Consider the following 16,783-nt stretch of genomic DNA (forward strand, 5'->3'; position numbering starts at 1 on the left):
GCATACTGTATCTAAGAAGAATTTTTTCTATTAAAAGATGTCATCGTTCATAGGTTGTGATAATGATAATATCGTCATAGTTAGAATCTCACCAAACAGATTGAACTTTTGATTTAATTGATTATTTGACATAATAACATAATTACATTACAATGTATGTGAGTATGTTACATTACATTTCTGAATTACACTAACAGCCATCTTTAAACGTATTGTGCTGCCTCAAAAATAGTTTACATCTCTATTTTAAGTTACATTTATCTACTCATCTTCATCTCTTGATCCAAAGAATCTTCTGACCACCGCGGCTGCAGCCCCGAGAAACATGAATAGGACCAAGGTGTCGAATCCACCTCCCGCACCAACAACAACACCAGGACCCGGTGCAAAGAAAGAAAACGGTGACCAACCCCAACCACCGTAGAATGGCGAACCGTAACCATACCCATATCCACCAACTAATGGTGGCGCTGTTCGTGGGTTGATGTATATGTTCGTCCTAGCAAAAGATGAAGAACAAAATTCGATAAATCACTAATGTGAGACACATTACCAATATTTATATTGAGTGTTTTACATTTCATTAGTAAAAATGAGATGTTAACCATTGTTTAAATTATACTCGAATCTATCGTTGGTCATGCTATATCCGAGCATACGGAATAATTTTTCTTTGAGAAATTGAATTCCATATCAATTAACATAAAGGTTGTTAACAAATCAAGATTAAGATCATCACAAAATCATGCCAATGATTACCAAGAAAGAAAAGAGTATCTGTCAAGCCAAATGTTCAATGTTTTATAGTGTTGTTAGATCAATTAAAACTATTTTGGGAGCTTCACCTCACCTTTTGGATTGACAATTGTATCACAACAATTGAAAAATGAATATGTATTTCAAGTCTAATAGATATTCACGCATACGAATAAATTATTATATAATTATTTTCAACTCGGCGTGTTTGAAGTCAAACGTATTGTTCCGTCCTATATTTAAAAAAAATAATTGATATGTTAATTTCATGTAATTGGAACACCCCTTATAAGAGGGTTATAATTCATTAGTACCTAAATGTAAGGGGAGAAACAACAAAATACAAGGGAGAGATAATAATTTAAACCTAATCACCAAGAAAAAGCTTTAGTTAAATAAGAAATTAAACATTAAAATGGTGCAATTAATTAGAAGCTAGGTAGCATAGGCACAGACACGGAAAAACCAGACACTTGGACACGAACAAGATAAAATAATGTTGTTTTAAAGTTTCTTATATGAAAAATGAAACTTCATGTCTGAAACGTTAAACTTTTGACATGTTCTCAAAACGAAAAACGTTGATGGTTGATCAAATGAAATGTCCGCGCTACCTAGATTAGAAGTAAGTATATATGCATACCTTGAGTTATTATTAATCCTAGGGGATGACCTAGGAGCTGATGACCTAAAAGCTTGACCACCAACTCTACCCCCAGACTTGCCTGCTGATGCATCACCCACTGAACCAAGTGTCACAACTCCAGCTGCTAGTGCCACCATTGCCAATTTTGCCAATTTGTTCTCTTTTTTAACCCTTAACAAATGAACAACCAAAGAAACAACACAGCTTCCATAAAAGAATCCAAGAAACTGATTTAACAATCAAAACGAAAATACCAACAAGCTATAGATGATATATAAATGTTATGCAGTATTCTGCTAAGATCGTAAGTTCAATCCCTCCCACAAACGCTCCCATATCCGGTGATAGAAAAAAAAAACAATCAAAAAAAACATCAAGAATTATACTTTATATTACCTGCCAGAATCATTGGGTGAGTGGTTGCATGAGATAGCAGTTGAGGAGACTGTAATAAGCTTCGAGTTGGGCTTATGGTTATGGATGAGTGGAGTGAGTGAGTTGGTGAAGAAGCTTTGTTGAGATGAAGCAATTGCTATAGACATCTTCTTCTTGATTTTCTGTTTTTAAGTGTTTGTTAAGGTTTCTCCTTAGTTTGCAATTTCTAGAACTAAACACTACTTCAGATTTTGAGGCTTGTTTTGTCTTGACAAATGTAAATGGTTTTATCCATTTCATGATTGGAATTTGGCCACGTGGTGTTACTTTAATGGCCAACAATAGCTTTACACTAAAATCTCTTCACCCTAAATTAAAATTACATGGTTAATAATTTTAGTTGTTATTTAACTAATGATTTTGTACATAACTATCAACATCTTTTTATTTATTATGTTTTGATAACACGATTTTCATTTTTACATTAATCCAAAATTATTATATGATGATCAAAATTTATTTGATTGTCCAACGTTCATGTTGCTACTTATAAACAATTTTTTTAACACAAATTGCTAAAGTAATTTTTTGTTGATGTAAAAATAAAAGTTTGTTTATCGAATATAACAAACAAGATGATAGTAACAGTTCTATACAAAATTTATACTTCTATAACTGCAAAACTTTACTATGGAAATATAATAAACGAGTTTAATTTTTTATTTTAAAAATTAATCAATAAATTAAGAGCTACAAAATTTAAAATAAAAATACATTTGGACTATTCATATTTAGAGAATTAATTTTTTCTATTTTACATCTAGCTATTAAAATAACTGAAATTATTCTTTATTATTTTTAGGTCATAACTCATAAGCTCACATACATTTCACTTGTTAACAAAAAATAAAAACAAGTGAAAAGTATGTGAAGCTTATTGGCTGGTTTTCCCGGCTAACAATGGTTGATCCGTCGACTATGATTGATGTCAGATCCTTCTTTAATTTATAAAAAATGCATCGCATCGTTGATACATCTTGTGGTTATGCTAACTGTCGATCTATTATCAAAGAAAAACTTTTAAGTAGTTTTTTTTTTGCCAAAGGAACTTTTAAGTAGTTAAGTGAGTCTTTTTATAAAAAGCGTGTTTATGCCATATTTGAATAGATTATCTATACTATATATAAAAGCACGGATGGAGGGGGGACAGACACATTTACAATAATGTCCTTACTAATTATAAAAAATTTATTAGTTTAATTAATTATCCTAATCTAATTCATAAGCAATCCCCTAATACTATTTAAACTCTACCTTCAAATGCATAAGCTATTTTCTAATGCAATTAAAACTCTACCTTTAATAATAATAACATGTTATATTAATCCTAATTCAACTCATAGTATATTTTCTAATCCAATCAAAACTCTAATTTTACTCCTATTAGTTGTCAGATAAGAAATCGTCATTCTATCAAAAAAAAAAAGATAAGAAATCATTAACTTGAATAATAAATAAATAAATTATGTTTTATATGATTTATTAATGAGTCTATTTCCATTTACCGATAGGTTTTATCATCTTTGTTAATGGTAACAGAGTTATATTATATTGTGACAAGATACAGCTCATGATCCCCCATGTTATCATGAGTCTCCAAATAGATTCTTATAACTTATAAGTTAATTATCATTTAAGTCCATATCAAATTTTTAACTATAAATCAACCTTCAAATTTGCATATATTTTCATAATTTACATTTTATTATTTACATTATTTGAAACTTAAAATTTATTATCTTCAATGATAAAAGAAAGTGTTATCTTCATTTTGTAAGTATTACTAATTAATTAAGTTTTTAATTTAGTTATATATTTAAGGGTTAATTCCTAAAAAAATCACGAACTTTACACGAAGTTTCATTTTAATCATGACCTTTAAAAGTTGTCATTTAAAGGCACGAACTTTCATTTTGTTCGTGCCTTTAAATGAAAGTTCGTGCCTTTAAATGACAACTTTTAAAGTTCATGATTAAAATGAAACTTCATGTAAAGCTCGTGATTTTTTTAGGAATTAACCCTATATTTAATAATTAAAAGAATTCAGATAACTTATTTGATTATCAGTGTTAAAGTTTTATTTGTTATTAATATTTTAAGAAGCTAATAAAACATTGAGTAGCTGCATTGGACATATATTTTATGCTTAATAAATATATATTTATTGAATTTAATTAATTATTGAATTACAATATAGGGTTAATGTATAAAAATTAACCAACTTTACACGTTTTTTCATTCAAATCATGCAGTTTAAATTTTCTCATTTCCATGCACGAACTACCACTTTTTTTCAAATTCATGCACGGTGCTGAGTTGCCACGGTCCCAAGTAATTCGCTGAGGTAGAGATCATTTTACACCAATGAATGAGTGCCACCTCAGCACCGTACATAAATTTGAAAAAAAATGGTAGTTCGTGCATGAAAATGAGAAAATTTAAATTACGTGATTAAAATGAAAAAACGTGTAAAATTCATGATTGTTTTTACATTAACCCTACAATATAATAATGACAACTATGTGGAATCATATTTTAGAACAAGGTTCGATTCACCCCTCCGCTTATTAACTATGAATGAAAACGTTTAAGCTAAGTTACAAACTTACAATAGAGTAAAGGTCATTTCAATTAATATAAAATGCATGATACTCTATTTAAATGCTGATATATATGGTTTAAAAATAGTTTAAGATATTATCTAACTGAACAAAAAAATAATATTAATATTAATGAAAAATAAAATATAATGATATAGTTATAATAAATTTAGTCCAACTCATTAAGTATCTTTTAAACCAATTAAACTTCTAACTAATTTAACATTGATTATAATTATAAAATAAAGTATAATTATAACAAATTTAATTAATATAATATTACACTTTTAATTATTAGTATGTATTAATTAACATAATTAGTTGTCTTAATCCAACTCATTAAGATATTTTTAATCCTACAAAAACTCTGATTAATCTAATATTAATTATACGTAAAATATATTAGTATAATTATAATAAATTTAATTAATATAATATAATATTATATTTATTTCCAATTAAAAGTCTAACTAATTTAATATTAATTATAAAATAAAATAAATTTAATTAATATATAAATCGACGAGTCACGTTACGAGCCACGTGCGTAGCACGTAATGCGAAACTAGTATATAAAAAAGAATTACTTCATACATAAGGATTAAAAAAACATTTTCATATTTTTTTTTAAACTGCTCATCAGGACAACATATAGATATGCAAATGGTTGCCCTCAGGTAGCAAATGAACATTAACATGACACTGAGACATCATGCAAAACAATGAGAAGAGTTTGTGGATGTAAATGTGAATACTGGTTCATCTTCTTGATGTATCCTATAAAACAGTAAAATCTGCATGATTATCGAGAAGTTAAAACAGTTGTATCTGTTTGATTATTGGAAAATTTCAGCACAAGATCGACAAGTACTAGATACAGTTCAACCTCGAGGACAAATGATTGGCAAAAACAAACATATAAGGCAAAGACATAACAATCCATCTTCATTCGGTGGACAAGTGAATTTTCAATATGAAATTCATTCACTCCCATAAAAAAACTACATAGGGACGTTATGCAGCTCAAGGAAAGGTGCGCTGATACAGAGGCAAAGCTCCCAAAGCCTCACGTTCTGCTCTCTCCCTCTTCACCTGCAAAACATAAGCAGCAAGCCAATCTTATCACAACCATCAAATTTACATTGCAGTAATGTTCTATGTGCTTCTGTTGCAACAATGCAGATTATGCCCGTGATTCCCACTGCTTTTTGGGATTTCTCTTCATGATTCATGGATTTATCTCTTGATAACATGAAATAAGTAAGGCCCAATGACCCCAAAAAATTCAAACATTTGACACTTTTAGCAATTCTAACCAAAAGTGTTAATTTTATCAATTACAGAATTTGAAGGATTTTCTTGCATCAAATATAAGGTTTAACTTCCCAAATAGTCAGTAGTGACCAATATGTGACTAAATAATTCAGAAAATAGCATAACTGTGATGCAAATGACACTTCTCAAATAGAATTTCTATAGTGCCAAATGTTCAAGGATAAACACTTTTTAACAACACATATAAGGTAGATGAGAAAAAATCATCGACATAAAAAGGAATCAGAAAATAAACATATCTTAGCAAATTATCAAGCAAAATATTGAGTGTACATTGACGAGAACATAACTGAAGTGTCAATTAATACAATTAACAGAATGGAACTAGTTCCATATCATTCTAGTATGCAGAATGATTGTACATAACAATCAATCACTAATTCAATTCAATTGACACACAAGATATAAGATAACAGCATTCTTCAGAAACCACCCTATTAGTCATTTTCTGTAATATTAAAACTTCAAAGCATTCATAATAAATTAAATGCATTATGAAGCGCACAAGTTTGTGAAGGCACTTACAAGAGCCAGCATATCTTTGAGGTAGCTCCTAAATGGTGTTTGCATCGCCTGCCAAAAGACAGAGAGTCACAATTTTAGGTTCTTGCAATCCAGTATTAAATACAAAATGTAAACATCGCAACCATGGTCGTGCCAACAACACAAGTTCCATTTCATAGAGTAACAAGCACTCTAAAACTAACCCCAACTTAATAGTTAAAAGGGTTATTGTTGCTAAATATCCACCCCTTTAGCCCTTTTTTTTTCGATTTCAGCACAATTTAATAAACATCTCGCCTCGTATCCCAACCTTTTCATCATATAGCCCGGTTGCCGTTTTATGCGTTGCTTTCCCTCGTTTTAGCAGTTTGAATGACCAAAACGATATCGGATAAGGCACGTAGGCTATATATGCTAAAAAATGGAAGATTGGAATATATGGTGCCACGTTTTTATAGATTGTGCTTTAATCGAAAAAAACACGAAAGGTGAGGATATTTTATGACTAATAAAACCCCCAGTTAAAATAACAGCTAAATCCCTAATAATTCTAATAAAAAACAACAATATAGATTGAATAAAAAAATGCAATTACCTGAAGATCCTCGCGAAGGTACTCGTGCTTCATGGAGAGGTCCATGGCACGCTTGAGTCGCTGAATACGGGCATCCACTATCTCTTTCGGTAGCCGATTCAGAGCTTCCTTAATATCCATATCATAATACGGATCATAAAGATCGTCATATCGCAGACCTGAATTTCACAAACATTTTTACATCAACGAATCAATCAATAATTAATCAAAAATTAGGGTTTCGAGTAAACAAACAAACCAAAACTAACTAACCGTATCTGCGAAGGCGATTGGAGATGGTTTTCATGTGCACTTTAGCAAGCCAGTTCTTTCTTGGATCCAGGAATGATTGCAAAAACGACGCCATTTTTGTTTCTTCTTCCTCTAATGGCTGCTGCTAAGCTCTATGTTTTTTTATGAAAGAATCGTCCAGTTTTTTTTTGTGTATAAACGGTGTCGCTTTGGTTTTCTTCTTCCTCTTCATGGGCCTGCATAGCGGTTCCTTCGTCCAGGTCCATCTATCTCAAAAAAAAAAATGAAAAATTTACGTATTTATCTAAAAGAAATAAAAACATTTGTACTTTTATCTCAGTACGGAAAAATTAAAAAAATATCTTATATTTTTCTCTGATTTGTAATTTTTTCTTTTGAAATTTATTTTGCGTAAACAAACATTCTACATGACTAAACTAGTGGTCTAAACTCAGCCATCTAGACGTCAAGATCGCATATTCAAAATCCGGTTGAACCCTTTCTTAAAATGGAGTGGTTGCGGGCGTTCTACATCCCAAAATTTGACAATAATATTGAATTTCGGATCAGTGGAGTGAGTTCCTGTCATAAAAAAGATAGTAGATAGTGATCAAGATAGCTAAATTTGACATATTAAAAAAATGAGCATTATATAATTTATAGGGACAATAGAGTTATTTGCAGTTAAAAATATAAAAATGGAGTGCAATTATCATTAAGCATGGTATAAAAATCTCTACACCAAATAAGACTGGCAATTTCTGACACGACCTGTTTACACGACAAAAAGAAATTAAATGGATTTGGATTGAATTTGGGTTCAGATCATAAACATATCATTTCGTTTATGACACGGTTAAATAGCATGTTAAACCTATCTAAACATGTTTATTAATTATATGAATTAATTAACTTATTAAATTTGACCAAATATATTCATATAGTATAATCTATTAATATTATATCAAGATTTATTATTGTTTCGGAGGTTTGTTGTTTGATTATATTAATAGGCTAAGCAGATTATTAATACACGTGTTAAACATGTGATCTATAATGTCTTGTTTTAGTAAACGGATTTGACAGTTCGACGCGTGATTGTCTGTTTAATAAATTTGTCATGTTAGAGTTTTATATTCTAATACGATTAGTTAAACAAATCGTGTTTGAATTGAGAAAATCTGTGATATTACGACACATTTATAATACGGTGATATTTTGAATTGTCAGCTCTCTCCACATAATGCTTAAGGGACTTTTAATCTATCTTACATTTTTAGACTATACAAGCCAATATTTAAGCTTGGTTCACAAGGAATAGGAAGTAAGAATCCCAACAAGATTACACTTCCTACTTAAAAACCAATAATAATAGGCATGGTTAAATATCAGAACGTTTTTCAAGAGAGCATAGTTACCGAGCTTGAAGTAGCTTGCTAAAAGAATAAGTCTGAGCAAACTAAATCATTTAATTTTATCACCACTTCCAAAAACAACTTCTTAATTTTATAATGAAAATCACTAATAACTCAAAAAGAGAAATGAAATCTAAACTCCACAAAAGAGTACAAAGATAGAGAATTAGAAGTTGAAAATTGTGTAATAAGGTTACATTACCATTGCTCTTGGCAGAGCATGAGAAAAGTTGGTAGAAACACAAACCCTTTCTTCAAGCAATATAAAAAAAAAAAACAAAGGAAAATAAAAGTAAATTAGGAGATAACTATGGCATAGACATTTTCTCCCTCTCTAGAAAAGTATTTAAGCATTTCTTGATTCGTTCTCGTTATCAAACTGCAGCACTTTTCTTCTCGAGCAATGTTTGTTGCAGGAATTTTACACTGTGTAATGCTGCTGGATCGTATCGATGTCCAATCCCTTCAGCTTCACCACCGACTCGACATGACCCTTGAGGGTGTGAAGCTCACGCAGCCTATATATTGCAACCGAAAATGGGAAGTTTTTAGCCTACTGATTGTCATGAAACAGAAATAAACAACTAAAGATCAGCGTATGAGCGAAAACGGCGACATACCTTGCAACTTCTGCTCGTCTCTTGGCCTGCTCAGCAATCTCGGAAAGCTCTCTGTAGCTGCTCTTTTCATTGAAGATGCTAGCAGCTTCGGGTGGTTGAAGTCCGTGCAATGTTCTTTGAGCAAGAGCCCATTGAGCCTCTCTCTCCTCTTTACCGAAATCTTTCTTGGTGGAGAATGCAGTCTGTTGCACATGAAAAAAAAAATGTTATAAACTTTGTTCATAGTTATGAGTTCCTTATATAGATAATTGATTCTGGGAGGTATACTTTGTTATTGAGCAAGTTGTTCCAAGCCCTTCCGCTCAGGATGTAACGAATTGCGAACTTCAGAATGTCAAGTGGGAAATAGAAAACAATACTGTAAAGCCAGATAACCCCGGCCCATCCCCAGCCGATTCCTTTGATTTCTGCAAATCCCCAGTTGGCGTATACAGCTATCAGAGTTGCGACCTGAAAAGCGAGTCGATTAGCTTCTTATAGCATGTAACAGAGACAAAGAAGACACGGTAGGAAGAAAATCCATACCAGTTGTGCAATGAAAAAAGCGGTCAACAGTAGGAGACCAGGGCGTTCAACGAAAGACCAGCTGCGAGATCGAGTCACAAAAATGAGAGCCTGGCTCACAATACTGACTTGAAGATATAAAGCACCCATCATTTCCGGATTGTTTCCCCGTAATGATCTTACACCGAATTTGTCCTGCAAATGTGAAGAGCGGAAGTTTAGTTTGTGCATCCGTACCAAATAGCAGGCAAAGCGAAATGAAACAACACTTACACTAAAGAAGTCAGTGTCATGCATGACCCAGAAGAAAACAACAGTCATCAGACCCAAGTATCCTCCGAGAACAATTCCGGTTGCAAAAATCTCTTTTAGTTTCCAGCTATCAGGCAAAGGCGATGGCTTCACCCTATCTTTCGAGATTGTCATAATAGTCCCTGACCAACATCAATTTAAATCAGATAAATACTCAAATTATATGCTGATGAGGGGAGAGCAATCAGAGACAGGCTTAAAACACACATGTTAACATGAACTAAAAACTTACCGTCATTTAGGATAGCGATGATCAAAACCATGAAAGGAGAGAAGTCATACTTCCATATCAGAGCAATAAGCATGAAACCCAACTGCAGAATTGGAATCAAACCCAAATCACATTGCTGTAATGTTTCAAATGGAAAAAAAATCATCATTGCATCGTTTGAAATCAAAATCTACTTACCACAATACGGATTGTGATGGAAACAGCATAGATCTGCATAAAATAAAGTAAAAATGTTACTAATTGCTCCACCTTAGAAATAGAAGTTCATGCTTGACCAACAAGATAACAAGAATGCAACTAACTGTGTAATTCTTCATTCTCTGGAAGATACATCTGCTAGTTAGGACAGCACTGATAATGACACTCAACCCCGGTTCTGTCAGAACAATGTCAGAAGCGCCACGTGCAGCATCAGTGGCATCAGCAACGGCAATACCAATATCTGCCCTTTTCAAAGCAGGAGCATCATTAACACCATCACCAGTCATTCCAACAATGTGTTTGCTTTCTTGCAGCTTCTTCACGATTTCATATTTGTGCTCTATAGATGGAAAAAATATGATTATTAATAAGCATTTTGAGGGGATCGTCGAAAAGGATCAAGAGCAATAGGTGCCTATCCTTCTATAAATAGCCAGTTATGTAGCCCGCGAAGGGAAATGCCAAAACATGAAATAGAGGAATGGCATTTTCTATATATAGAGTTCCGGAAACGGAAACACCAAAACTTAGGACTCAACAAGTTCCCGTGCATCATAAATAGCCAACATCACAGAATTACTAACCAGGAAACACGCCGGCAAAACCATCTGCCTTCTCAATCAGCTCTTCTACAGGAAGAGAAGCGATGTTTGCATCCTTATCCTGACCAAGTAATGTTGCAGAAGGGTACATGTTTGTTCCCATCCCAAGTCTTCGTCCAGTCTCCTTTGCAATGGCAAGCTGATCACCTGGACATTAGCATTTCCATAAAGTAAGAATCAATATAGGTGAAGGCAGCTATAACTTATAACTTATAAGTGCATTTTCCCAAAGCAGTAAATGAATTATCTTACCCGTAATCATTTTGACATTGACACCAAGGTTGAGGGCTCTGCGAATGGTTTCTGCACTATCGTGTCTTGGAGGATCAAAGAGATTCAACAAGCCAACAAACTCCCATGGACCACCTGGGCTTTCCTTGGTTTTCTCAGGCACAGTCTGCAAAAAACAAAATAGCAGAACAATAAAAATTAAAGGTTATTTCAAAGAAAAAAGAGAAAAATTATAATTATTATTGTGTCAAGTCGATGAATTAAACCTGTCTGGCAACACCCAATGATCGAAGCCCACGTTCAGCAAACTTATCTATAACAGAATGAACTTTCCTCTTCAGATCTTCTCGAGAATTACACAAGGCCAATATCTGTTGGAAGAACAGATAAAAACAATTAGTTAATCTCTCGGGTAATAAAGATGCTGGACAATCGTGAAGAAAAATAAGAGCAAAAAGTTACCTGCTCAGGAGCACCTTTACTGCACCTGTGCCAGTTACCATCAGCATCGATATAAGTCAAAGCAGTCCTCTTATCCACAGGATTGAATGGCAAGAAGTGGACCTCTCTTATACCAGCTCTAGCCTGCATCCATTTCCGTACATTTTTAGTTAAAGATTGTCAACTGCTGCCTTTTTACTTATTAGAATGGTCGAGGCAGATAAATTTACCTCTTTGGGATCAGCGAGCATTCCGACCATGGCAGCGTCAATAGCATCCTGATTCTCAACTCTAGAAGCCCTTGCAGCAAGCAGGACCACATGATCTTTTTCAACTCCCTTCGGAAACACCTCAATCAAAGATTTGTCAATACTCAACTTGTTGAGAGTAAGAGTACCAGTTTTATCACTGCACAGAACATCCATGCCGGCCATTTCTTCAATGGCGGTCATACGTTTAGTGATGGCCCCTTGTATAGAAAGTTTGTGAGATCCAATGGCCATTGTCACAGATAAGACAGTTGGCATGGCAATTGGGATACCACCGATCAAAAGCACCAAGAGATTGTTAATTCCATCTCTGTACTTGCGGTGCTGAATCGGGTACATAACTATGAGCTCAATTAACATTCCAATTGCTATAGAGCAAATACAGAAGTTCCCAATGGAAGTGAGCACTTTCTGGAAGTGTCCAACTTGGTTGGTGCTGTCCACGAGATGAGCAGCCTTTCCGAAGAAGGTGTGTACACCGGTGGCTATAACAACGGCCTCGATTTCTCCTTGTTTGCAAGTCGAACCGGAGAAAATTTCATCACCAGGATGCTTGGTTACTGGAAGTGATTCTCCGGTAAGGGCAGATTGATCAATCTTTAACGGGTCACCCTCAAGAAGACGAGCATCAGCAGGAACGATGTCTCCCAATTTGACACTTACAATGTCTCCTGGAACCAGGATTGCAGCTTCCTCCTCATGCCATTTCCCATCCCTAAGCACCTATACATGCACAAAAAGAAACTTATAATTAAAGTTATACGGAAAGATCTAACACACTTTCTTGGTGATATAAAGTTATTTACCAAATTACCTTAGTTTTAGGAGCCAGGCCAGCCATAAGAGCAGCAGCAGCGTTACCAGCATTATTTTCTTCGATGAAACTGATAGTAGAGTTGATCACCAACAGACAAATAATACCGACAAAATCTTGCCAATCTGGGGGCTTTCCATCACCATTAGCCAATGCAATAGCCATAATTGCAGCAGCTTCCATGACCCATGATAGCGGATTCCACATGAACCCCAAGAACTTGAGAAATTTGCTTTCCTGTGTGATTCAACCATAGAACATTAGTACCATAATTGAATTGAGCACGACCAATAACATTTAGAACTCGACTCCATAATAATTGATTAGAATATTAACCTTCTTCTCTTCTAGTTTGTTGGGTCCGAAGATTTGAAGCCTGTTGGCTCCTTCCTCTGAAGATAAACCTTCTCTCGTACATTTCAGTTGCTCAAACACTTCATCAATGGGAATTCGCTCCTACAAACAGAAAAGATAATTACAAAGAGAGGATCAATATATAGTTAATCTTTAAAACACATCTTTAGTCACTCGAGTTGGTCGATTTTTCTTTTTCATACGCTTAACTTCAATAAATGAAGTAAGGAAAATATAAGAATGAAGTGACGACTCCACAATATCGAGTGAGCCATTTCAAGAGTGGGTCAATTATTACATCAATCAAAGTCTGATCTCAACAAATTACAATACAATATTCACAATGGCAAGCAGTAGTTCAAGCAACAACTTCCAAATTGGCCTCAAATCAACTTGAACCAAAATGTTGATAATTTTAAAGTCAAACCAAACTGAAATTATAAAATTTAAAAAATTTCAGATCAACCCGACCGAACCAATCAGTTCGGTTCCTTGGTTTGGTTCAATTTTTTGGTTCGGATTCACCAAAACCGAACTGAAATTTTTAACAACAAAAATCAAACCAAGCTAAACAGTTAAATTTTTTAAATGTTAAACTGAACCGAACCGAACCGAAACGATCCGAATATATTGGTTCGATTCGACTATTAAGTTTGATAGTGCTTTAACAAACCTCTACTCCCAAGTCATTTTATTAATCATGTTAGCTTTGTTGTCACAAAGAATGAGACCGAATCATATGAGAGCCAAGTTGCATGATCCAAACATACAAATTATTATTAATCAGTACCATCTTGTCATTTTTTTTAACATTATGCAGCTATGTGATGTCATTTAAAATATTTTAATTAAACTTTCAAAAAAAACATTATTTTAATTAATTGACCTCAGAGGAAATTCTAACCTACACCAAGCACATATACACCATCCATTACATATTTGACAACTTCACCAATAAAAATTTAATACGTGCTTCACCACTCAAATTATATCTTAAATTTTTATTTTGGCATAGATCCATTATATAAAAAGTTCCATTACCGAGCAAAGGGTCGATCCGGTACTTAAACTTGTGATTCAAGGTCAGATAATTCACTTCCAGCTTTTTTTTATCAATTAAGGACAATTCTCTTTATATTTAGGTTAATTAAAGAACAAAATAAATTATTATTTGATCCGATTCATAAATTCAGGAACCAAATTAATCCTTTACTAAAACAATACTTACTATTATCAGCTAGGAAAATAATAAATCAACACCCGAGTCAGCACATGGGTGAGGACTCGGAGCCGAAGGCAAACTCGGGCAAAGAACAGCCAATCATAAAAAGCGTTGACTCACCCGCAGACAAAGACACAAAATGACAGGAAGAAAAAGTGGCATGTCACATGGAACACTAGTAGAAGCAGCGACTCTACTGTCCCATGTGATTGATGCGTGCAAATCACGCGCTCCATAAATTCCAACTAAAAAACTACTTTTGGGTCATTGGTGCAAATTCCAAGAGAATTCAGGGGTAAAATTGTCAAATTAATACAAAGAAAATCATAAATAGATTGATGAATCCGAGAAATTACAAGATTAAGAAAAGAAAGTGTGTCAGGACCGTTGAATGTGAAGGTTTTTATTAAAAAAAGTAAAGCAACGGTTAAAAACAAAAAGCTAATTTTTTTATGCACAAATTAAAAGAAAAGAAAAAAAAGCTAAAGTACCACGGAATTGTACCTATAAAATTCTCTTAGTAACCAACAAAAAGCACACGCGTACCCTAACATAATTTCTATTTTGCTTAAATATAAAATTTAATACTTCATCTCAAATTAAAAATTGTACTTAACAAATTGTATTTTTAAATAATTAAATTTTGAAATTAAGATCTATCATCTTTGATACAAGTCCATGAACTCATGTTCAACGGCACCTTCAAATCTTCTATATTCTATATTCTGACTAATCGTTATATGTGCATAATAAATCATTTCCGAAGGAAAATCAATCTAAACCTTCCATATTTAGACTAGTCTCTATTCATGCAGAATAAATTATTTCCGAATCCAAAGTTTAACGGCAAAAAGCGTGAATACGGTTCATTTAAGCGCACAGCTTCGGTCACGAGAGCAGCTAACTAACTCATTTCATTTGCGCTTTAAGAATAATTAAGATCTATTTCGATATAACTTTTCAATAATTTTTTGTGAGATCGAATAGCAAACCCTAAGAGACTCAAAATAAAGAATCTTATTAAAACCAGTTATAGAAATAAATCGTAGATACCTAATTAGTTTTCAGGGTCCAATTAAACAATCAAGACTGTAATAGAGGCAGAATTTTATTTTAAGTATTTAAAGGATCTATATGAAAATATATCCTTTTCAATTTAACCGCGGATAAACTATATCTACTGATATGGTTCTAACAGTTAAAAAAACAAATACTCCAGTATATGTATATAACTAAATTTCTTAAAGATAACTATTAAAAAATAAATTCACCGTAACAAACAGGCAATAAAAATCAATTAAAATATCCACTTTCAAGAATAAACAAATACTTTTTATTTTTTAAAAATTAAAAAAAATAGTGAAGTAGCGAATAAAAAAACATGAGGTGGAGAATTAAAAAATAAAAAAAGTAGCGTATAGCCAACTTCTCTTTATCTGTCGTTTCTTTCACTTTCCTCTCTAACTTTCTTTTCACATGTGAAAGATCCACTTTCAAGAATATGTTCTCATTAAATAGTCAAACAAGTCTGTTTGGCTAACGAGAAAATTTTGAAAAAATTACAGAAATGAAATTTTGCTTATTCCTATCAATCAATCAATCATTCAGCTAAATAAAGATTAAGCAGATTAAACTCAAGAAAAGAAAAAAAAGATCAAGAAAAAGAAAACAAAGAATCGGCAACTGATCTAAACGGGAAAATCAAGAAAACAGTAAAAAGATCTCGCATGCAAATATAAATACAGATTGAGAAAGAAAATAGGTATACCAGATCAACAGTTTCATTCTTGATCTCCTCGAGAGTGATCGACTTAGCCATGGTGATTTTCTCGGGAACCAAACAGCGGAGGATTAAAGACTAAATAGAAAACAAGAAAAAGGAGAGGGCTAAGTGGCCATTAAAGAGAAGAAAAGGAAAGAGTAGAAAGAATAGAAGAAGAAGAAGAAGAAAATTTGGTGTAGAAAACAAAATCTCTCTCTCTATATATAATAGTATAAAGAGGAGGAGAAGAAGGGCTCTTTAAAATGCCTAAAAGACTCTGCCTTTTCTTTTTTCTGTAATCTCATTCTCACCCCGCCGTTTATAGCCCTCCCCAACTCGGACCTTTTCATTTTTTATGAAAAGAAAAATAATTTCTTTACAATTAATTTTTTTATATAAAAATGACATACTATACTATAAAAATAAATTATTTAAAAATTATATTAAACGGTTTTACTTTTATTATTTAATTTATTCTTAATTTTTGATTGGTAGTAAATCGGATATGATTATGTTTTTTGTGCATAAGTTTTAACAAAAACAAAACAAAAAAATTGACTCCTTGTGAAAGGCTGGAATTTTATGAAAAGGAGGCTTCTTAAATTTTAAGTTCGGCCTTAAGACACCTGAAGTTATAAATTTTATTCTTTTCAATCTCTGATTGCTAATATGTACGGCGTGTATATTACACGCCCCTTCACT

The 16,783-nt window shown here is 33.0% G+C and overlaps 3 protein-coding genes across 4 annotated transcripts; all 3 read right to left on the reverse strand.

The window, feature by feature from the left end:
• Positions 1–98: 98 nt before the first annotated feature.
• LOC126669874 (uncharacterized) lies at positions 99–2,038 on the reverse strand. The gene is made up of 3 exons (XM_050363506.1): positions 1,799–2,038; positions 1,400–1,573; positions 99–499 (listed from the first exon to the last, which is right to left on the reverse strand). The coding sequence occupies exons 1-3, from the start codon at positions 1,942–1,944 to the stop codon at positions 262–264; spliced, it is 558 nt and encodes a 185-aa protein (XP_050219463.1). The 5' UTR covers positions 1,945–2,038; the 3' UTR covers positions 99–261.
• Positions 2,039–5,210: 3,172 nt separating this feature from the next.
• Positions 5,211–7,280, reverse strand: LOC126666794 (cytochrome b-c1 complex subunit 7-2, mitochondrial). The gene is made up of 4 exons (XM_050359667.2): positions 7,124–7,280; positions 6,872–7,029; positions 6,298–6,345; positions 5,211–5,529 (listed from the first exon to the last, which is right to left on the reverse strand). Exons 1-4 carry the CDS (start codon positions 7,215–7,217, stop codon positions 5,461–5,463), a joined length of 369 nt encoding a protein of 122 aa, XP_050215624.1. The 5' UTR covers positions 7,218–7,280; the 3' UTR covers positions 5,211–5,460.
• A 1,364-nt stretch (positions 7,281–8,644) lies between these two features.
• On the reverse strand, positions 8,645–16,357 carry LOC126670136 (plasma membrane ATPase 4-like). Of its 2 annotated transcripts, XM_050363804.2 has the most exons (16): positions 16,088–16,355; positions 13,080–13,199; positions 12,744–12,980; positions 11,891–12,652; positions 11,682–11,804; positions 11,486–11,590; positions 11,241–11,385; positions 10,971–11,135; positions 10,488–10,726; positions 10,363–10,395; positions 10,186–10,267; positions 9,915–10,075; positions 9,663–9,836; positions 9,405–9,587; positions 9,138–9,319; positions 8,645–9,035 (listed from the first exon to the last, which is right to left on the reverse strand). In XM_050363804.2, the coding sequence occupies exons 1-16, from the start codon at positions 16,136–16,138 to the stop codon at positions 8,939–8,941; spliced, it is 2,859 nt and encodes a 952-aa protein (XP_050219761.1). In that variant the 5' UTR covers positions 16,139–16,355; the 3' UTR covers positions 8,645–8,938. The 2 variants fall into 2 exon arrangements, with proteins under 2 accessions (XP_050219761.1, XP_050219760.1); XM_050363803.2 differs by having other exon boundaries at positions 9,663–10,075; positions 16,088–16,357.
• Between the last annotated feature and the right edge of the window lie 426 nt (positions 16,358–16,783).

Source organism: Mercurialis annua, linkage group LG2, assembly GCF_937616625.2.
Source record: "Mercurialis annua linkage group LG2, ddMerAnnu1.2, whole genome shotgun sequence".
NCBI lineage: Eukaryota > Viridiplantae > Streptophyta > Magnoliopsida > Malpighiales > Euphorbiaceae > Mercurialis > Mercurialis annua.